General features: G+C 43.8%; 2 protein-coding genes across 6 annotated transcripts in view; one reads left to right on the forward strand and one right to left on the reverse strand.

Moving 5' to 3' along the window:
* Rabggtb (geranylgeranyl transferase type-2 subunit beta) overlaps window positions 1–16,869 on the reverse strand; it is a 28,263-nt gene extending 11,394 nt beyond the window's left edge. For 2 of the 5 annotated variants that reach the window (XM_077685667.1, XM_077685657.1), the window contains exons 1-6: window positions 16,720–16,869; window positions 15,162–15,269; window positions 13,591–13,788; window positions 11,429–11,534; window positions 6,005–6,057; window positions 2,100–2,210 (exon numbers count right to left, since the gene is read on the reverse strand). In XM_077685667.1, coding sequence (XP_077541793.1) covers window positions 2,100–2,210; window positions 6,005–6,057; window positions 11,429–11,534; window positions 13,591–13,788; window positions 15,162–15,269; window positions 16,720–16,722 — 579 coding nt within the window. In that variant the 5' untranslated portion in view covers window positions 16,723–16,869. The other 3 variants (XM_077685685.1, XM_077685676.1, XM_077685694.1) reach the window with 3 other exon arrangements.
* A 101-nt stretch (window positions 16,870–16,970) lies between these two features.
* Window positions 16,971–22,022, forward strand: part of LOC144153857 (sec1 family domain-containing protein 2-like) — a 32,725-nt gene continuing 27,673 nt past the window's right edge. Inside the window, exons 1-3 of the mRNA XM_077685591.1 lie at window positions 16,971–17,598; window positions 20,624–20,860; window positions 20,954–21,064. Of these exons, the coding sequence (XP_077541717.1) occupies window positions 17,404–17,598; window positions 20,624–20,860; window positions 20,954–21,064 (543 nt within the window). The 5' untranslated portion in view covers window positions 16,971–17,403. The remainder of the gene's footprint in view (window positions 17,599–20,623; window positions 20,861–20,953; window positions 21,065–22,022) is intronic.

Below are 22,022 nucleotides of genomic sequence, written 5' to 3' on the forward strand. Positions count from 1 at the left end.
GGGAGCAGTTTTTCGAGCAGTGAAATCTCGATTTTGGAGCAGAAGAACCTTGATTTGGAGCAGAATAACGACATTTATTACGTCACCTCAGGAGCCTAAAAAACACATTTTTGGCAACTCGGTGGGTAAAAATGCACTTTTACTGGGTTTTAAACGTACCTAATACTTAAACAGCCTTTCAATTAAGTTTTTTTCTACCAGAGTATCACAAGATACAAACTGCACAACCTTTTTACAAACCCTTTTTAAATTCTTAGGCTTCGTGAATAGATAGCGTGCATAGATAGTGCATCGATAGTGCCCTTGAAAATATCGAATTGAAAAACTAAGCAATAGTAAGGCATTTTTATTATCATGGGAATGCCGAAATTATTATTTTTGTAAACCCAGACTCGGCTTTACGCACAAGTGTAAAGCCACGGCAAAAGTTGCGCAAAGCGAGCTGACAGTCATCGCACCCCACCGGCCCTCCCATTTCAATCACTAAGGTCCACGTTTACTACGATCGTAATTTGAGTTATGTTGGTATGTTTAGCCACCTCACTTTCGCCATTAAATTCCCCTTCAGATAGATGAACCATTATTACTGACGTGCAATAATAGCCCATCCCTTTATCGGACACTGCTTGAACATTTTGCGGCGATATAGCCTTCCATTCGTCCCATTCCCGCCGCTCGCAAGCTCACTGTCAAAGGCAGCAATAACTCGGCGTTTTATAACACCGCAATGAGTCCGAAATTTCACCACGCCCCGCGCCTCACACTCAAGGCCTAAACACGGCGAATTCGCGAGTAACATGTTGTTTTTGATGAACTTCCGTCTTTCGAGTTGCGCAACTTCCCGCAACAGATCAAACGACTAAATACAAACCCAGCCCCCTCCTTTACCAAAACCGCGGTAGAAATCGGCGGAGAGCACTCTGCCTGAACCACGAAAAACTGCTTTGCCCGGCGGCTATGCTTTCCTATCTTCTTCAAGATGGAGGCGCCGTCATGTCGTTCCGGAGATACGGCGCTCCGAAAATTGCCGTTTTTTCATCAACTTGTCTTTTTTTCATCAGTTTGTTTTTTTCATCAGCCGTTTTTTCATCCGTTTGTCGCCTCAGTACACATAAGTGTATTTTTTCTACAGGACTTTGCAATGGTTTTCGATGGGAAAACTTTAAAAACTCACAGAACCCGAGATTGTGACTTTCGAAAAACTATATCAATCAATTAAACCTTTTCAAACAGCATCACCTTAGAGATGCTGGAAAGGTATGCCGTCAGCAAGCATTTTTCCCCACTGAACCTGACGGGAGCATTAAAATCCTTGGCTGTTTTGGAGCAGTTTGGCGCAATTTTTGCAATTTTCAAGCTTTTGGAGCGGCCTGGCGCAGGAAAACAAATTTGTATCAAAACTGCGCAATATGCGCAGCTGTCTCACCCCTGCTTTCATCGCGCTGTCCGCAGTCGAGGTGAGAGGGAACGATTATGCGCGATTTGTCATTGCGCGTAGTTTCGGTGATAGTGAATGGATTTCCATAATTCTTGCAGGAAGGGACTGCTGGGACAATAGACTTTACCCTCAAAATACATTCTGAGTAATCAATGGTAAGGGCTGCAGGGTTCCCTTTAATGCCCCAAATATACACTGGGCCAATGGGGTGTGCCTTAGCGGAAGATGCAGATTCATTTACTTTTCGGGCCTACAGCTACACATGTGCTTGCTTTTTGCAACATTATGCTGAGCAGCACAAAGTCACAGCTGCAGGTTCAGTGGATCACAGTCATGCGCTTACATGTGCTTCGTGTCACATTTTTCTTTTCAGCAGGTACAGCTGGCACAGCAAAGTGAAGGCAGCTAATATGCTTCCTATGATAAAAAAAATCTCTACAAGGGACACGTGGCTTTAGAGTGGCAAGTAAGGTGTGGTGTCTTAATACTAAAGTGACTATGCGATGACAGGCAAACAAAAAAAAAAATGTAGTGCTTCTAAATGACAACTCCAAATACAACATGAGCTTGCATTTCTGACTTAGTACTAAATTTGTCTTTTAATGAATGAAATCCATGCTAAGACCACAGGCAAGAGGGGTAAATTGCCGACGTCCCTTACTTGGCCTGAATGTGTTTCTGAGCCTGGCCTGCAGCCAAAGCCGCCATCGAAGTTCATGCAGGACACGACAAATTCAACCGCTTTCTCCACGTTGATGGCGTGCAACTTGTTCTGCAAAAAAGTCAAGGATTGAGAAGAACCCCAAAGGTAGACAGCTGAACAGCTGTAAAATTCTACTAGCAGGTTGGCTACGACATGCACAATGGTACAGTAAAACCTCATTACAAGAAACACTCAAGGGGCCCGGAAAACGTCTCTTGTAATCAAGGTCTTTCGTATGCCATGTTGCTAACATGGCTTACATAGGGAAACCAACCGAACCGCTTTCATTCAAATGTCCCTTGCAACCAAGTTTCTCTTGCAACAGTGTCTCTTGTAACGAGGTTCTACTGCACACAATTTTCGAAGTAAAGTCCTTGTTTTTGTTATGATTTTCGGGGCCTTCAAAGCAAGCTTTGTACACTGGTTTCATTATGCTAGCTCACAAATCTTGATTGATGACAGTTCTCCATACACTTTTCTACGTATATACAGGAATGGAAGCGGGCTTGAGCCTTTTGGAGCAGCTCAGGGAGCAGGAATAACGCTGTTTTAGAGCAGCTTTGGACAAATAAAACAGTAGTTCTGGAACAGTTTTGGAGCATCAAAGGAAGAGTTTTGGAGCAATGCAAGTCTGTTTGGGAGCAGATTTTCGGGGTCAAACATCATTCATTTGCATTTCTTTTATTTCTGGTAAACATGTACACACACAAAACTAAAATTTATATGGCAATACTGAACCGACTACATTTTCGGCAAATTAGAAATATGCCTCCATAATTACAAATTGATTTGATTGACTGTACGGTTTAACGCGCCGACGCAATGCAGGCGATGAGGCGCACCGTAGTGGAGGGCTCCGGATTAATTTTGACCACTTGGGGATCTTTAACGTGCGCCGAAATCTCGTACTCGCGGGCGTTTTTTTGCTTTCGACTCCATCAGAAAAGCGGCCGCCATGGCCGGGAATCGAACCCGCGACCTCATGCTCAGCAGCGCAACGCCTTAGCCACTGGGCCACCGCGGCGGGTTGGCTCAAGCAGGTGGCGTGGTTCTTCTCCCAGCAGTCGCGGCCGAATGAGTAAGCCGTTTGACTTGCTTGAGTTGTGAACTTAGACATGCTGAGGACTGGAGAGGTATGGGCATGAGAGTTCTTGGGACCTGCCAATTTCCCTTTCTCTCCATTTCATAAAACCTAGTTATCGTGAGCACTAAAAATTCGGTTTCAACCCAATTCAGCTCAGCTCACACAGAAACTTGCTGTATTTATTCGAATATAAGGTGAGGTCTTTTTCCAAAAACTGTGACCTCAAAGTCTACCCTCGCCTTACATTCGTAAACAGCTTTGATGCTCACTTAGATGTGGGGAAAGGCACTCAATCGTTTTGCACGAAAACGCATTTAATTTTAGATACTATTTAACTTTGTAAATGTTATAACATGTTTGCCCGAAAACCAAATAACCCATTGTAAGCAAAAAAAAAAGCTATCCAATAGCAGTTCACACCACAAAACAGCCATCAGGTTGTGAAATCACTAACAAGCTGCGGCGCATCGTCCGAGGTAGGAAAAAAAAAAGCCAAAAGCACCAACAATCCAGAATGTTCCAATCGACCCGGAGAGTTAAAAGTCGCACTGTCCTGATGCAGTTGCCATCCCATGACGCACTAGTGACAAGTGTTTACCTGCCGGCCTGCATGCAGGTTTTGCAGGTCATTTGTTTTCTTAGCATTTGACTCAACTGGATTGCCTGCTAGGACCTCTGCGTGTTGGCGAGTCACTATGGCAAGACAGCGCCACTGGGCAATGCTCAGGAACTCTGGAGCAGGTCAGAAATACGGCGTTCCCAAAAAGCAATGTGCACTGTTATTGAAAAGGCAAAAATGAAAGAAAAAAAAAAGCAAACGAAAAAAAGCGAGTCCAGGAAGTGGCATCAGGCGGCCTCAAAGGCCCGTGTAGTTCGCACGGTGAGTCAGATGGACAGAAGAGCAATCATTCCGCGATAAAGGCCCTCTTTGCCTGCTCTGTGACATGAAAAACTGCCCGAGGACCCTGGAAAGGTGCAACTCCCGAAGTGGAGGCAAGCCTGAGTCAATTTCTCAAAGAAACCAGGAGCCGTGGTTTGGCTGTGACAACGGAAGTGTTGCAGATAAAGGCACGAGAGTTCGCAGCAGATCGTGGCATCACCAGACCACAATTCAATGTCAGCTGAGGCTGGGCACAGAGGTTCATGAACAGTGCTGGCTTTCCCCTTAAAATGCTGATTTCTAAGCTTCCCAAAGCCATGGTGGCAGCTCCCTTTAGGAAAATGCTGCATTTCAAACTCGTTGGGCGGCGTCGAGGATGGTGAACTTTAGGACCCTGATAGCAGCAAGGAAAACTTTAATGTATCAGGAGATGATAGCTAACGATTGTTGGATTGTTTTAAGGTATCAATATGCCTTTATGAAGGTGTCTTTTGCACCTTTTTGAAAGTAGAAATTTAAATTTTTTCCAGCTGCTTCTTTCACATTATATTAGTCCGCAAACTTTTTTTCATTTTCTTGGGTCCTTGAACTCCCCCTCATCTTATAATCGTGACTGCATTATGATTGAATAAATATGGTAGTTATGACATTTCATTAGTGATGCCAAAGAGCTACATCATAGCTTGGCCGTGCCAAAGTAGGAAGGGGTGGAGATAGTAGAAAGATTCCAATACATTATGTAGTCCATGCAGCCACTTAAAATTGCTTCCATTATTCCAAGAATATTACATGTGATTAGATGCTTTTGGCTGTGCTCTCTATAAATATTTAGTTTTTTTTTTTATTTCTCGTATACAGTCTTTAACCAGTATTTGCAGCTGTTATTTTTTATTTATGTTCAAAGTACTGTTCGCAGTCATGTGCACACTTTCTCTGAGCATGAGCATCGTATTTACTTGTTCCCTTGGAGCTGAGTTTTCTCAGGTCCACGTTTTGTTCATAACAGGAAACACTCCCCCTCTGAAGGTAAATTTGTTCCTGCTATTGTTCAGCTATACGTATTTGTTTGGCACCTCCACATTTTCACCTTCTCAGCCCCCTCCCCTCCCTTCCCTCTTTCTCCCCCCCTCCTCCACCCCCTGGTGTTTTATCCTGTTGCACACCCATCCCAAAGTTTACTGCAGCTTTCTGGCATTCAGGAGTGCTGCCAAAACAGTAAAACTTGGATTTATCCCATCCACGTCCCCTCGCATTCGATATTATCTTGCAGCTTACCTAGAAATATGCTTTTTTTTTCCCTGCATACATTGCGAGTTATTTACTCCAGGTCATGAGCCTTTAACAAGACATCAAGCTGCTTGGATATTCTCCATTCACTTATATCACTAATTCTTTCCAGTCGAGCCTCTCGAACACGCCTTATTGTGCAAGGTGTCCCATCTCACCTCTCAAATAGAAACTCTCCTCTGGTCCTAAATGACATGCCCAGCTATGCTGTCAGGCCCACTGAAGTCAAATTATTGGCATGTTCACCAGAAAAACTCACACCTTTTCTTAACAGTTTTTTTTTTATTGTCAAGCTTTACACCATTTAACAAGTGTTAGGGCAACAAAGCCGCTTTCTTTTCCCCAAAATAACAACAAACTAAAGAAACCCCAAAAGATATGAATAAAACATTTTGGTCACCATATTATACTTTAATTGAAAGAAGCTACTTATAGCCTACAAGTACTTGTGTCAGCCTTCTTCTAACTTTGTGGCTACTGTGGGTTTCACTGAGTAAAATGAGATGTTCTGTGCCTCTTTTCCAGCAAACAATGTTGTCTTAAGGAGTGCTGTTACAAATACAACTGGTTGGTTACAATATTGTTGACGCAGAATATGAAACGAGTACTTGCCAGGAGTGCCAGACAAGCAACCGCACAGAAAGAAAACCGAGTGTCGACTTCACCTGGAAGAAAGAAAAGAAAAACTTGAACACGCCACAAAGCTTCAAAAAACCAAATTTGGTTCAAAAATCCAAATCAACTCTATCTGCAGTACTTTCCATGACAGATGTAATTAACAAGGCCCTGAACAACAACCACTGTGCAATAGGTGTGCTTTTAGATACTATTAGAAAGGCGTTTGATATAGTTCATCTTCATATCTTAAGGCAAAAGCTTGAACGATACAGATTTAGAGGCCAGTAACTGTAGTTTTTTAAAAGTTATCTAAATGGATGATACCAAAGGGTAGTTATTGATGAGCATATTTCTAGTTTTGAGACCAGTCTGTACGGGAATGCCACAGGCTCCGTTCTAGGACCTATTTTTTTACGCTATATATTAATGATTTAATCAATTGCCTTTCTAAAGTAAGTGCCGTAATGTACGCAGATGACACAGCGCTATTTTTCGCCACGCAGACTCTTCTTACTGTGGCACAGATTTTAAACGACAAACTTTTAGTGAATGGTTCACGACAAATAGGCTTACTTTGAACACCGACAAAACCAAATATGTAGCTCTTAGATCCCCCTAACAAACCTGTAGATTACACTATGGGCAAGCTCAAGGTCAATGATAAAGAAATAGAAACAGTCGGTACAGTTTGATATTTAGGCGTAATCCTGGACGATGCGTTAAACTGGAACCCCATTCGGACAAATGGGGGAAGAAACTTCTCTCATTTTGCTTTATCCTAGCCAAAGCCAGGCAAAATTTTGAAACTGGTATCTTGCGCATCCTCTACTTATCTCTGTTCCAATCCCAGTTTTTATATTGTATCTAGTGTTGGGGACTTACCTATCCCACATCCATCAAGCACATTATATGTAGAGCCCCTAGCTTTCCGCGATTCCGCAATTCCGCGAAAAATCGCGGAATTCCAAAAAAAAAAAAAAAAAAAAACGTCAAAAGTGTGGTGCTACATCCCCAAAACGATATATTCGGTGAAATGTGGTGGAAAAGTGGTATTTTCTATTAGTAATAGCAAAATGGTTTCTATTAATTGTCTGCAACGTTTTTACTGTTGAAAATTTAAATTTTCATCTGCGTATTCCTGCCTTATCAAATAATAAAAGTGTCTAGTTGGCGCAGCCTCCACCCGAAACAAGGGGCTTAGCCATAGCCACAGAAAAAGAACACTGCACACGACAAGGCGTCAGATTATAAAAACAAATGAAGGGTGCAATGAGAAAAGCGGCTAGCAAGGCGCTAGTATACTTGGAGAACTCTTACACTTGGAAGTTCTTCAAGAGTGTGAGGTGCTTGGATCCCCAGCAAGTTGGGTGTCTCTCAGAGTAGAGATCAAATTTTGGGGCCGTTCCTGGATTTATAGCCCTAGCTACTAAATGGCAAGTGTACCTGAAGTCTGCCCAAGACCTCAAGTCTAGTGACAGGGACTTGGCACCATTTCTTTCTAAACAAGAAAAGCCACCAGGTGGAGATTTTGATGTCCTGGCTTTCTGGGCTAGGATGGAACACCTGAGTCCAACACTTTCTTCCATTGCCCTTAAATACCTGTTGGTGCCAATCAACTCTGTTGACGGAGAAAAGTCGTTCAGTCGCTATGGCGACATTGTGCCATTCTCTTGGTGGAGAAAGCACAAAGCATCACCAGATGCTCAGCCACAACAGCTTTCTTCAGTTGTAAATAAAATCTAGCATGTTAGGAGTCTGAAGTGTCTACGTAATAAATGAACTGTTACATGTACCTTATGCCGTTTCGATGTTGTCGCGGAATTTTGCAGATTCCCCTATCTAGAATAGCAGAATTTGAAATGTTCCACCACAAAAAGTAAGGGGCTCTAATTATTGGCCTACAAAAGAAAGCCTTGAGAGTAATAAACCATGTTCCCCCTCGTAAACCCTCTCTACCTTTATTTTCCAAAACCACAATAATGCCTCTGCTTACGCTATGAGACTATCATATAGCTCTCTAGGTCAGGGGTTCTCAAGCATGTTGGTCCCAGGGAACCCTGCTAAGTTCCGTTAAGTGCCAAGGAACATCCCCCCCCCCCCCCCTCTCGCCATTTTTCATTCCGTTCATGCTACATTAACGTTCAAGAAATTCAAAAGCAAGCAAGGGTATCATTTTTTTTCCCCCGTCGACTTTACGCGAATGCGTACGCTAGCGGCACCTATCTTCAAACAGGAGAAATGCGCATGGGGGTAATATAAAACCGAGATTCAAGTGCAATAGTTTAACCACGTGGCCCGTTTTCGGAGTCTGGCTGGCTACAAGCGAGATTAATTGCGCAGCTCGCGCGTTTCTGTTATGCGCCGAGATGTGCTTACTGACACTCGGGCGTGAGTAATGGAGGTTCCTTAGATCGATCGCACCTCAAGTTCACCATATAAGACTTTGCGACTGCGGAACCAGGGAAAATTTATCAGTGGCTCGCAGAACCCTGAGGAGGGGCCTGCGGAACCCGTAGGTTCCGCGGAACCCACTTTGAGAAACCATGCTCTAGGTATATAAAATCATTTGTACCAATTTTCCTTTCCCCCGAACTATTTTCCAAACACCTGGTACAAGTAATCGCTCTGCCTCCAAGGGCAAATTTTTAATTCCTCCCTCCCATAACACACACGAACAACGCCATCTCAAGTATGTTGGAGTTAAAAATTGGAATGAACTTCAAGCATCAGTTTTACGCTCAACAAGGGCAGATAGTGCTTTGAAAGACTCTTTTTTCACATCAAACAATATAGAGCACATCGATGAACAAAAATAAAAAAGTGAAAATAGTATCATCTTGCAATGCCTTGTACATGATTTCCACAGCTGCTGTCTTGGTGACAATCATATCTTTAGCCTTTTACCACTGACGATGTACTTCCTCCCTGATGTGTGGTCTGTTGCGTTTGTGTTATTGCAATGTGAACTAGACACAGCTGTTTTATTCATAGACTGTATAGAACCGAGTGTTTGTTCTTAGCACTGTAATTAATCTTGAACGCATCTTTTCCATTCCTACCCATGCTTTTTTGTACATACTGCCTTTCTTTCAAACATGTGATTGTACGTAGCATAACCCCTGAATACCTTTGTGATATGTTTTTAATGGATCCATTACTAGCCAATCCAGACACCCATGAATTTATTACGTGAAAATGAACGAGAGACAATAAACAAACTTGAAGCTGCCACAAACGCCACACTGGAGCTAATATTCTGCAATAGAATTATACAATGGAAAAGTAACGTGACAATTTAGCTGGGTAAGAGTCCGTTCACACCCAGACTTATTTGAGGTGCCAGGTGCCTCTAAGATGCTAATGTAGCAGAAAGTAGCTGCATGTCTTTTGTGTTTTGTAAGATGTTCCTTAAGCCTATCAGAAGCAAGGAATGCCCTTATTTTGTTGTACTCCGGCGAATACAGCCACAGTGCACTGGCACGGCTGCACGAAAATCTGTTCTCGTGTAAACTCTTTCAGGCAAGTGCATTTGGGCATACTGCAGCTAAAGATGAATGGGGGGTACGAGCTGATGAAACAGTCCTATGGCACGATTTCATGGTCTCAATTTCCTTTGTCCTGTGATGTCACACCAATGTCATGGCTGTAAGCACTTGAGTAAGCACATAGTATTAAAAATAAATCTATTAAGAGATGATTTAAAGTTTATTGGTATAGAAAGGTTTGATGTTGCTACAGTTTTAGTTAACAGAAAACTGCCCTGACCTGCTACTGTACGCAACTGCTACTGTATGGGCACTGGTGCCTTGACAACTCTCAACTCTCACGGGGCACTTAGAGGGACAGTAATAACGACTGGACGACTGTCTGTTTTGGCTAAAAGATCACACGTTACAAAGCTGTTGCGGCTTTTGTTCCAATGGCAAACAATGCTTTGTTTGCTTAGAAATAAATTAATTTAAAAAAGGCTCGTTTTTTCTTCGTTTCCCTCCCATTTTTTCTGTGACGCAAAAGAGCCCATCATTCATTCAAGCCATTCAAGAAAAGGCAGTACTGCCGCCCAGAAGAGGGAGTAGAAAATACTTGCACAATTCCTTAGCATGGCAGCTGACTGCCGAATAGGACATGCAGCCGATTGAGCCCCTGATCTCAGACTTTTGCCACTGGCTGTCGCATATTAATAAACACAGGCAGTGAAAAGGGACCATAGCACTTGCGTTCACCTTAAAAATAAATGGCTGTACTTTTACACAAATGCAAAACATTTGAACAAAATGGGGACTGAAACAAATATTACTACCAATTGCAGTGCTTTAACCTGCTTAATACACTTTAAAAGCTGACGTCCCGGTTTAAACATGTGCTCAACAGGAGTTACTGCATTGATTTCTTTTATATTTACACGTACCAGCTTTACTGCCAGACAAGCTCCACCAATCCTGTTTCACCATTCACAGTTTGTGACAGCACTAATTGTAGTGTGGAAAAGTGTACGAGGCGGTGATTCCTGTTTCCAAAACATTGGCACTGATAAAGAGCTGCTGCCATGGCAAGTTGCATATCTGTATTCACAGCACTGCAATTTACTAATAGAAGCCAACTTGCTCCCACACTTTAGTGTTCCTTCAGGGCATGTCTGAAATGCAGTAATTAATGGGGGACATTTTAAGAGGTCCCTGCAACTTGGAAACAGCACAGCATAGCCACCATAATTTTAGAACAGAACAATTTTCAATAACTTGTCCTCTCTGAAATGGCTTCCAGGTGTAGTTTTTTTAATGTTCCAATATTCCTGTAACTTTTGCCTTCAACTCATCCCAAAAAGCTCTAGCTTAAAGACATAATAATCATAAAATAGTCGCAGTGGCTACCGTAATGAGTACTAGTAACCAGAATGAGTACTCAGCACTGAGTTGTAGATATGTCTTTTCTTTTTACTTGAAAACAAAGCAGGTACATGAGCTTTCAACCTGACTATGCAAAACATGCAAAGCTCTCTACTTGCCCATATGTCCAAACTACCGTAAAGTTCCGAGCGAACGCCCACCCCCGAAACATCGCCCACCCCCTTTAGGGGTGAAATATTTCATTTACTAAAAGACCCCCCCAAGATCGCCCAGCCCTAAAATCGCACTAGTTTTGACGTTTTCGAAAGCCTGGGGAGCTCCCTCCACGAAAACGCCTCGCGGCCGCGAACACTGCCGATGTCCTTATTTTGAACAAATGAACCTGTCCGGCTTTTTTACTTGATATCTCCGCAGTTTTGAGTGGTGGTGCGGCGACTTTTTTGTAGTTGTTCGAACCTGACCTGAAAGTTCGCCCCTCCCGTATTTTTCCCTTGATCATCACTGTAGTTTGGGTGGGCATTCTTCCAGAACTTTACCGTAGGCACATAGTGTTCAAGGTCACTCAGCGTACCCCATTTGTCACCATAGAAGCTGCCATCTTCCTGCTGAAGTTCCTTGACATAGCTCACAGTCTTGTCAATGTCGATGGTATTAAGGGCATCAAATGTTGCTAATATCTGCAATTATAAGAAAATAATCAGCACCTTCATGAACAACACGCACTCAGCCATTTTTACATGGCATCACAATGATGAATTGCCAGATTTCTTCGAGGAATGCCCTGAAAGTGCAGAAGGAGACTAAACTTCTGTCTGGAGATGACAATGTCAGCTGTTAATGTAACTGGCGCCCAGAAGTTTAGGCAATCACTATGAACATTTGTAAGTCCCTAAATGTCGATGACGAAGCCTTGCTCGCCCTTTTCTCCAGTTATAAGAAAGGCTGCCATTTTTGCAATTTTTTATTAGTGATTGTGGGCCGAGATAGACCCCCTAGCCTTTTCTACAAACATTCGTATTATTATGGTGCCCTGCTATTGACTCTACCTTTGCAGATACTGCCCACACCGTAAAACTGCATTTTTAAAAATAAAAAAAATTACCTGCACATATATGTTAACTTGAGCAACTGCCGTAAAAATTGGCACACGTTTCGCCACGTGATGATCACAGATACGAAATAAATCCGCACACAAAATGAATAGGGGTGTGCGAATATTCGAAAATTTTGAATATTGAAGCGTCTAACACAAAATTCAATTTACCTTTGAATTGAATAGCACTATTTGAAAATTTCAAATAAATTTCGAAGCACTATTCATAAGTTCGGAAACATGCACCAGTGTTCTCCGCTCTAAGCGACTGGCTCTCCCGCACTGCTTCGGTGATGTGCAGTGAAAATTTAAAAAGAAGCCGCTTTCAGAGAGCGCTTTTTATCTCCTTGACATTGGGCCAGCCCCCGTGCTTCACTCAGAGATAAATAAATAAATAAATAAATGTCCGATTATGAAAAAAAAGAAACATAACAGGTCTTAAAAAAATACCATTTTCAGCAGACCGAGAACTTGGGGTCTATGTCAGTACGCAGCTGGGTTTTCTTATCTAGAGGGTGTTGAGTAGGGCAGGCTGAGTATGACCACATTACCAAGATGCCAAAAGAAGCCTTTCTTTCCCTATGCCTCGTTTTCTTTCTTATGCTATGCTCCTCTTTCCACATCCTGATAATGTAATCACACTCAAGCTGCCTTAGTCAACACCCTCTAAGTATGCAATCCTAGCAGTGTACTGACATAGTCCCCGTGTCCCAGCGCTGAAGTTGGTCTTCTTTTTAACCTGTTATGTTCCTTTTTTTATTACGGGAAATAAGAAAAACAATAAACTTGTCCAGCTTTGCACTCCTACACACCGAGATGACGCTTTCTTGCAAAGAAGATGGTGGCACTGTGGCACTCACAACGCTCGGTGCTGAGGTAATGTCGTGAGCAAAAAAATAAAATGATTGCACTAGTGGTGCAAGGCTGGAGAAACAGCAGAGCCGGCAGCCCCTCTCCCTTCCCCAGGAACCCGACTGCTACACCTTACATTCATTTCTGAACTTACTGCTGGAAGTTCTCCATGACTGGCAGGCCCGGATCGTTTCGTCCGCAGGCTTTCACATCTCTCCCAAAGTGGACCGCGTTAGCACATGCTAGAACCTGTGGCCAAGTCCAAAGCTAACTCCCGTGCTACGAACCCAACAGAAAAGCTGCGCGCCCGGAATGCAGTGATAGCTCAATCGGATAGACGCCGGTTTCTTACGCGAGGGACCCAGGTTCGATTCCGACCACGAAAAGCGTTTTCTTTTTCTCTCAAATTGGCTGCACGTTATTGTTCCCCACCACTGCTAACCCCGTACCTCTTGGGCCTTTGGGGTGGCCCAGTGGTTCAGTTGCCAGCTTCACGGCATAAAGGTCGACCCGGGTTCAATTAGCAGGACTTCCTTTCACTAATCACATTTTTTCTTGAGGCTTCGAGGTTTTTTGCTGCGACGGACGGGCAAAGCTCGGCCTAAACAGCTCGATTGTTGCAAACTTAAAATTTTAATTACACTTGCTTGAAAGCAAAAGAGAACATGCATCTATGTGCACGTGCGGCGCAAAAGGGGTATTTTTGCTTTCCCTTCAACCGTGTCCTCAGACATCCACAAGTCAAGAACAGTGTCCAAAAAAGTCAAGGTACTCAAATCACCACTCACCTGGACAGCACTCAGAGTGTATAGCAAGTGTGGGTCATGGTGGACACTTGCCCCAAAGCCTCCACATGAGTACTGACACTGCTTCACAAAGTCGATGATCTCTGCCCGGTCGAAAGAATCTAGGCCACCCATCAGATCCATGGCTGTTAAACCCCAGTAGATGCCACTCATACGAAGGTGCTCAGTGATGCAATACTCCTGCAAACAGCAAGGGCACAAGAAAGCTTCTTGGCCTCTCAAAAGCACGAGAGAATAGCGCACTCTGGGGGAGAAAAGGATGATAATGCTAATTGTAATTGGGCTTAGGTCGTATGAACACAGTAAAAACTTTTCCCATAAGCAGAAGAGCTGGGATTCAATAAGAAACAAAGAACTGGGACAGCTTACAGCATTCAAAAAAATTTCCTTTATGCAATAAGAATACCGTCATAAAACAGTTGGACAGTGCCCCATGGTGCCATGGTCCATCATCGACGACGACAAGGGAGTGGCTGGCATGCAGCCTGCACGGGGTCTGTCATGGCCGCCATGTATGTACAGTAAATATGTTGATCACAACTATTTATAAATGGATGGTTCAGCATCAACCATGTACGTAACAATACGTACAAGTCAGGCACGCAACCGTACCAAAAGACAAGCTAGGTAAGCTACGTTCAAACATAAAATCAAGTAATAATTAGTTCACCATGCCGAAGCCAAGGGCTGATTTCGATTGCTTACAAGGCAGCTACATGCAAAGAAAATAAAACCTTAGAGCAACATTTAACCCCACTGTTCTGCTTAAACAACTTACTTGTCACGTCTTACAATCGCACATTCCAATGTGCAAATGAAATCATTTTTTTATTCATTCACTCTTTATTCAGTATATCTACCGAATCCTTTCAAAAGAATGCTGTATCTGCCATACAGCAGTCATCATTATCAGCAGCAGCAGCAGCCTGTTTACGTCAACTGCAGGGCAAAGGCCTCTCCCACAGATCTCCAATTACATATACCGGTCCTGTGCTAACTGCGACCAATGCATCCCCGCAAGCTTCTTGATCTTATCTGCCCACCTAACTTTCTGCCACTTCGAGCTTAAAAACCTTGCTTGAGATGCACATAAGCAAACATATGCAATAATCTCTTGCTAAACGAAGATCATTTAAGCCGAATTGACATCTAAACAAAAACTGGCTTACATTTAGCTGGTTGCTAAATAAAAACTGGCTCACGTTTACCTGCTTAAGTAGAATATCCTAAGCAAGTGGCAGTAATTTAATGAAACCCCTCGTAAACCCCTGGCAAGGGAAAAAAAAAAAAACCTTGGTAAACACAAGTGTCTGTTTTAAAAAGGGAAATTAGGGGGCATACTGTACAAGCATCCCTGAAACAAAGCCCACCATTCCATTGGATAGTGTTATTCCTGTTCCCCAGTTTAATCCTGCTTCTACACTTCGCCATGGTTACCCCTTCTCGTATGCTGCATTCCTCCAGTGACAAGGCCCAATACAACAAACCAATGCACAGGGCACTTGTATAGTTGCAGGTTCACGTTACAAGAATAGGCCAGAGTAAGGGCTTACGTAGTCGTCTTTCTTAGTTCCATAGCTTGCCAAGTACTCCCTGTGCTTCGGCAAGTTAAGTTCACTGGTCGCCGACGCTGGCAGGTGTACGTCCTTCACGAGCATTGCCTGAATTTGAACAGATACATAACAATTAAACATGGTATAACGTGAAGAGAGAACGACATCCGCGTCTTAGTGCATGGAATCTCAACGAACACTGCTTTATTCTCTTCTGCTCGCTCGCCTTGCGCGTCTCCCTGCGTGCCACCTCCTCTTCCCCTTCCCCTGCTGCCCGGGAGGTGTGCCGGTTCCCGCCAGGGAGATTCAACACATGGTAACATTCTGCCTCTGCTTTTCCTCTCTAAACTAAATGTGGTGATTATTAGCTTGCCAAATAAATGCATGCACAAAGGAGAGCCTAACTGGGGAATTCGTACTTCGAAGTACACCCATAACTGTGCTTGATGAGAATGCACCAATTACTGCAGCAGACACAACTGACACACTGCATGGTGGCAAATGCCAAAAGCACAAAGCATGCAGGCTCTTGGGAGTAAAACACTGGCAACAGAGAACGTCAATATTTGTATTCTGACGGCCAAGTGAACTGATTGAAGGTGTGCAAGACAACCTACACCACTGCTGGTTGCATAGGATGGAATGGCAACTTTATTTTAAATGTTACCCATTATCTCACTTTACTGAAACTATACTACAGATACATTTGTCGCATTGCTCCTTCCACTGTTTTTCTTTTTGTCCCTTCTGTTCGCTGCATGGTGCAGATCGTACTACCTTTCACCATAGCTTACGATAGCTCGTGTAAACGCCCTCTGTGACTGCGCAACCACGTTGCGCCTGCGTACGGGTTTGATTACGGTCACGTAACGTCTAATAAATGATCGCCAGCAAAAGCAGCTCCTGGCAGTAGCGTTGCAGCACATCCGCAATGACGCGCGCTCGAGATGAAACTTCTCGCATAGATCATATCTTGTGTGTTTTTCGTTTTTCAACACAAAATTTGACAAAAAATTTCGGCTTCGTTCGTTTGTGATAAGTTCCTCCATTGTCCGAGTGATGAAAACGAAAACAATCACACAGCCGCAATGCTTGCGACGTGGAATGATAGGCAATCGACACATCTTCATACCCCGGCAACCGATGTCACGCCCGCTTCATAACTCACGGTGGGTGCAGTCTGTCTTGCGGTGGACGGGCGGAGACAAGCCGAGAACTGCTATTGAACTCCGTGCTCAGATCGATGTGCGACGTTTGAGCGGCGCGAGCCGGAGAGCGAGGCCGGAGACATCGGCCCTTTCAAACCACTTGTCACATTACCGGCAAAGTACGAAGTTACTTGTAACCTGGTTTCTACAGCGCTTACGCTCTACTACAAAGTCATTTAACAAATGTCATAACTTACGTACAGAGCCAGATTAACACATTTTACAAACAATGAACATCCTTTCTAAAGTTGGCAAAGCGAGTGAGCAGGGATTTTTCAGTCTGCTCTTTCCCTTCACCTGTAGAGCATTTTTTCCCGTATCGCGGACAAAGTGAAAAGAACTGGTCTGACCATTTCAACCGCAGAGTTTGGAGCCTTGATCCCTTTACGAAAGCTACAAAGGCCACAATAACTTCGCTAACGCTTATTTGCTGCGTGCCACACCAAAGAAAAGCCAACGTTGGAGAAGCACAGAGAAAAGGAGAAGTATGGAACTCTACACTCTACCGACTCCACGGCGCCAGTGGCATCAAACAACAACCGGATTGGCTACTGACTAAAACCTCTCAAAATCGAAACAAGAATGAGTCGACAAATGAGCCAAAACCAGCCCAGCCAAGACTGATAAACATGGAGGATGACAAATGAGCATGGTTGGCATGTGGACAAAATAACGAAACCACATCACCACAGCAAGCACGATTCACTAAATGACAGAAGTACAGATATCAAGTGTCTGACAAGCGACGGGTCATCTGCACTGACTACCACTGGTGCGCGCCTGCAAAGTATTCAGCCACAAGCTGTTACATCGGCTTGCACCGTGGTGCCTTGAAATTTATCTACCCGGGACCTGGTGAAGTGCTTCGGTTGTGCTGTGCGCGCACGTTCGTGTGTATTTTCCCTCATAATTCCAGTGTACTGCCAAGATTGGTGTGCTGTGCGGGTTTGGCGGCAAGTTTGTTTCAAGGCGGCCCATAGCTGTCTCGTCCTTTGTAGAATCTCCACAGCGCGCGTATTGCCATACCCGCTTCGATGCACCCGAACGTGCAGAAGTCGCCGTTGGAAGGTCCTGTGAGACGACTATGGGAGGAAGAAGTTTTCTCAAGGTGCTCAGGTGCCGTTGTTTTCCTGGACAATGGGATGGCTGAAGCATTGCATTGGAATGGAGGTGCCGACAAGCTCTTCGAGGCTGGCGCCGTGGCTGTCAGGGAGTTCAGTTTTTTTGAGGTAGTGAAGTTCACTGTTTTCCTTTAAACTCCGTTGAAGATTTGGTCTAAGAAAATTATTTTAAAATGGCGGTGAAAGTTCGCATCTACCCTTTCTCGGATTAAGCTTGCTTTGAGCTTCAGTTTGTCTTTCACGCAAACCCAGGAGAAAATATAGCTGGTCCCACCTGGTTTATGGCTCCCAGCTAAGACCAGCTGGGCCGAGCTGGGAATTTAACCATAAACCACCTGGGACCAGCTACCATTTTCTCTTGAGAACGCAAGCACCGCTTTTTTTTTTAGGATGGTCTCACTGTCATAACACCATGCGCTGCAAGGCTGCCTACCTTTACACAGCTGTGATACCATCATAGCTAGCACATGAGACAGGAGGGGTTAGGGAAGCATTGGTAACCGGTAAAACACTGAGGTGGAGGAAAGAAAAAAAAACTTAGCTGGAAACAGTGCGCCAATAGGCACATTGTGCACATGCTGTCTATATAGAAAGTTCGAAGCTATAACGTTTGTCGGGAAAGGAGGGAAAATACCATGGAGCGTAGCAGTTCCTACCAGCCATCAAGACGCCACAGCAAACCTCTACAAGGGTTCCTTTTGCCCTGCATTTGTCAATTAAATGGCCCCTACCGTGGAATATATGAGTTGCAAAGATTGTCATGGCAGAACGTTCACTAGCGGCGTAGTTTTGATGAGCTTTAGGCTACACCAGCTTAGACATATGAACACTGCAGCCATGGAGGTTGGCACTGTCTGCCAAAGAGTGGACATTCCTGTCTTTGGCAGTGTTGCAGAATTGGGCGTGACAACCTTATCAGCAATGAGGCATTCTCCCCTTATAAGATGGCTACCTGCAGTAAGAATTGCACACTGTTGTTCCCAGTAAATACCTTTCCCCTTATGTTATAGAAGCTATGGCTCCATCTGTGATGCCCTTATTCGCAAAAAAGGGTAACTTTAACCCATGTTTTACTCCACAGCATCTGTCATATGTGACTGCTGGCCTTAATATAACTAATGCACCAGCTTTCCACAATTAGGGTGGCACCATTAATTCCAGTGCCCCAGGGGTACTGTATGTGCTCCGCAAAGTTCCGCATATGATTTCCATGGGCCACCGCACTGCCGGTTTCACTGCGGCAAGAAACCCCGCTATCTCGGCTGCGCACAAAGAAAGCCCCTTTTCCAGTTGTGCGCAGGTAAGCGGCAATGGCCGCACAGCAAAGTGGCCGCCACAGCCGGCGGCACATGAGCGTGCCGACTCGGCCTGGCCGGTCCCGTGCTGCGGCTCCTGCATGCATGACGGCACGACTTTGGAACTCAAGATGGTGGATGGACGCGTAACTTTGCTTTCCTAGGGGAGCTATATACAGGAACTCTACAGTGCCTTTAATATGCCTCTGTGTGTGATCAGCACACAGAATTATTTACAGCTACATAATTTGTATTTTGTGTGTTTTGGTGCTGCCCAATGTGGTGACGAGGCATCATCCCGATTGCCTTATGTAGTAGATCATATCCTAAGTGCATTAGCTTGCTGAGGCAACGTGTTTTTAGTCACAAGCCAAGAGAAATTAAAGCATACGTGCTTGTATTTCGCAATACCTGCCTTCTTATCTTGGTACAGAATGTGCAAGCAAGTGAGCTTACGTCCACAACTCTGACATTTAGCTAAAAGATGTGTAGTTACTATTTGAATGCTGAAATTATTAATTCTCAAATTAGGCCTCGGCGCTTCTCATTCGGGCTCAGACCTTGTCATTTTAGTAGCGGTATTTCGTGGCCTTGAAGAAGAGTCCCTGAGACGGGCGTCGTTACTCACATCTGCTCTTCCAGTTGCCCAAACTATGCACAATTGCACATCCAACATTGCACTGAATTTTTTTTTAATTTACCAAAATCGCCATATTTACATAAAAGCACATTGGGCATACACCTTCTTGGGTAGCAGTGCATGTCCTGCAGTATTAGGTTGCGTTATCCTATGACCTATTCATTTATTAATTTATAAAAAGGTATATACAATAAAACAAGATAACCGGCCACTTTTCTGCATAGCCACCTGGTGGTGAATACACATATCAGTGTACACCATGCTTGTGTGGCCTCGGTAAAATCTTTTCTAAGGAGCCTGTCAAGGTCCGATGTGACAGACAAAAAAGAAGGAGTGCAAGCACAAGTGCAGCCAGCCTGAATGTTTTTATGAAAAAAATAATTGTTGCTGTGAGCCATACTGACTAATAGCGGAAAACAACAAAAGTAAGAGATGTGAAGGCCAGCTGATGGAAAAGCATATGGGTCATGCATTCGTTGGGGAAAAAAAATATGATTCTTCTTAGATCTGAAGAAAACAAATTTTGTACACAAGGTAATCCATCTAAACAGGGGGCTTACATTGTTGGAAGTTTTTTTATTTGACGTTCACTTGCACTTCATTCTCATAAACTTTGCCAGCCTGGATAATCTTTAGTTTCAATAATGAGGTAGTTCTGTAACAATGGGGAAAGTTTGGCGAATTGGTTTGTGTTCATCTTGGTGTGGAACAGCACAGTATGGCAAAGGACAGAGAAGAAGACAGTGCCCGTCTCCTCTATTCTTTATCGTTCTGTGCTGTTCCATACCAAGACGTTGTGCTGGCATTTGATGGGGTCTGTCAGAAACACTCTGCCACAGAGAGGCAATCTCAGAACCAGCCAACAATCATTCACTTCAAAGTCAAACGAGTAGATAGCACTTCAAACTTTACTCAGTATATTTTTTTATAAAGGTGGCCAAAAGTCCCAGAGCCCTACTGTTTTTAATGATGTTTGCATTGCTTGCTGCCTTGACAGAAAATGAAGGAATTCATCGTGGTTGCAGGCATTGCATTATTGACTGTGGGGTTCCTATGTTACAATGAGACAGAAATTTGGAAACCTTCAAACTTCAAGGCACTTTGTAAATGTATTGCATTGCAAGAAGGCCAAGTGTTGAGCAACCTGTTGCATCTTGTGCTTTTGTGGCACTCGCAAAACTGCCCAATGTCTTTGCAGCATGGGTCAGCATCAGAACCAAAGGCTCTGTTCCTGGTATCAAGTCCAGTGACGGAGCAGACACTGGCGACACTTTCTGCTGTGGTGCGAGCCAGCATATTCAGTGATGTTAGTGTGCTCACGTCATGCCCGCCAGCAGCGCAACTTCTGGCGAGGTACGGGACAACAGAAGGATTCGACGGCCCACGAGCTTTTCTTGATGTCGAGGAACGGCTCCTTGATTGGATGGGAAATGTGGTAAGGCTCTCCAAAAGAAAAATTTGGTGGCAAAGTGGGCTTTGGACCAGCCAATAGATAGACTACACTTACCTATGGCGCGTTACTTTGCAGACTTTCACGGCAGAGGTTATGTATGTCCCCCTGTCCATTATCAACGTGACACCCAAGTTCTTTCTGATGCCGCAGTTTCATGGGGTCTTTCCTCCATTACTGGATCAGACGGTAAGTTTACTTTTTCTCTTTCTCTCTCTCTTTACAAGTTTCATTGTACTAGCTACATTGTATTTGGTGTCCACATAGGCTAAACGGGCTCCATGACCCTGGAAAGCACCAAATGGTATCAATTCTTTTAGAGCATTCATTATGGCGCACTTCATTCCTGTCAAAGTATTGCTTTGGTGCGTTAAACAAAAAGTTTAACTGTAAAATGTGTGCCAAAGTGATGTATAAATTTCTTTTAGTAATTTTTAAAAATTCACAATAAACTTGAGTGGCTTTTGTAAGATTTGTTTTTTACCTACTTTGTTTATTTAAGAATAAACATTTTTTAGGTCACAAGAAGGTATAACATGTTTCTTGCTATCATAAAAAGGTTTCTAGTACGGGTTGTGTTGTTTTTCTAATTCTGGACATTTGCTCCCTGAATGAGGATTTAGGCTGCCTACAATTTCGGGCACTCCTCCACTGCTTTGCCACACTAGGTTTAGAAAAGCTACTCAAGAAAGCATAAATCCTAGACACTCTTTCCGCGCTTCAGGACACGTGATTCGTAAAAAAATTTAGGGAGAGATTGGCAGTTTATTTCATGGTATTGTTTCATGGTATGGTATTCACCACTTCTCAGGGTCGCAGTGGGCCTTCGAGCAGGGAGCATACCTGTCATCTAGAAAAGCACTTCACAAGCTTGCCTTGATGGCACACTACAAGTTGAGGAGAAAATGAAGTTGAGAAAGCTTGTTTATCCTGACTACAGTCCGCCACTCGATATGACCTTTGGTCAGCAGTGGGCTGCAAATGATTCCACACAGAGCAAATCACTTCAGACAAGTTCTGCCTATTTAGTGCGGGTATGCTATTTACAGCTCGCGATTACTCACAAGAGGCTCAGGTATTTGCCTGCATAAACAACCTGAGCTTTGAGTCAACCTCGTGCTTGTCTTTTCGCATCCCACTCGCAGAG

The sequence above is a fragment of the Haemaphysalis longicornis genome, unplaced genomic scaffold, assembly GCF_048455015.1.
Source record: "Haemaphysalis longicornis isolate Haplotype H1 unplaced genomic scaffold, Haemaphysalis longicornis Haplotype H1 scaffold_1, whole genome shotgun sequence".
Taxonomy (NCBI): Eukaryota; Metazoa; Arthropoda; class Arachnida; order Ixodida; family Ixodidae; genus Haemaphysalis; species Haemaphysalis longicornis.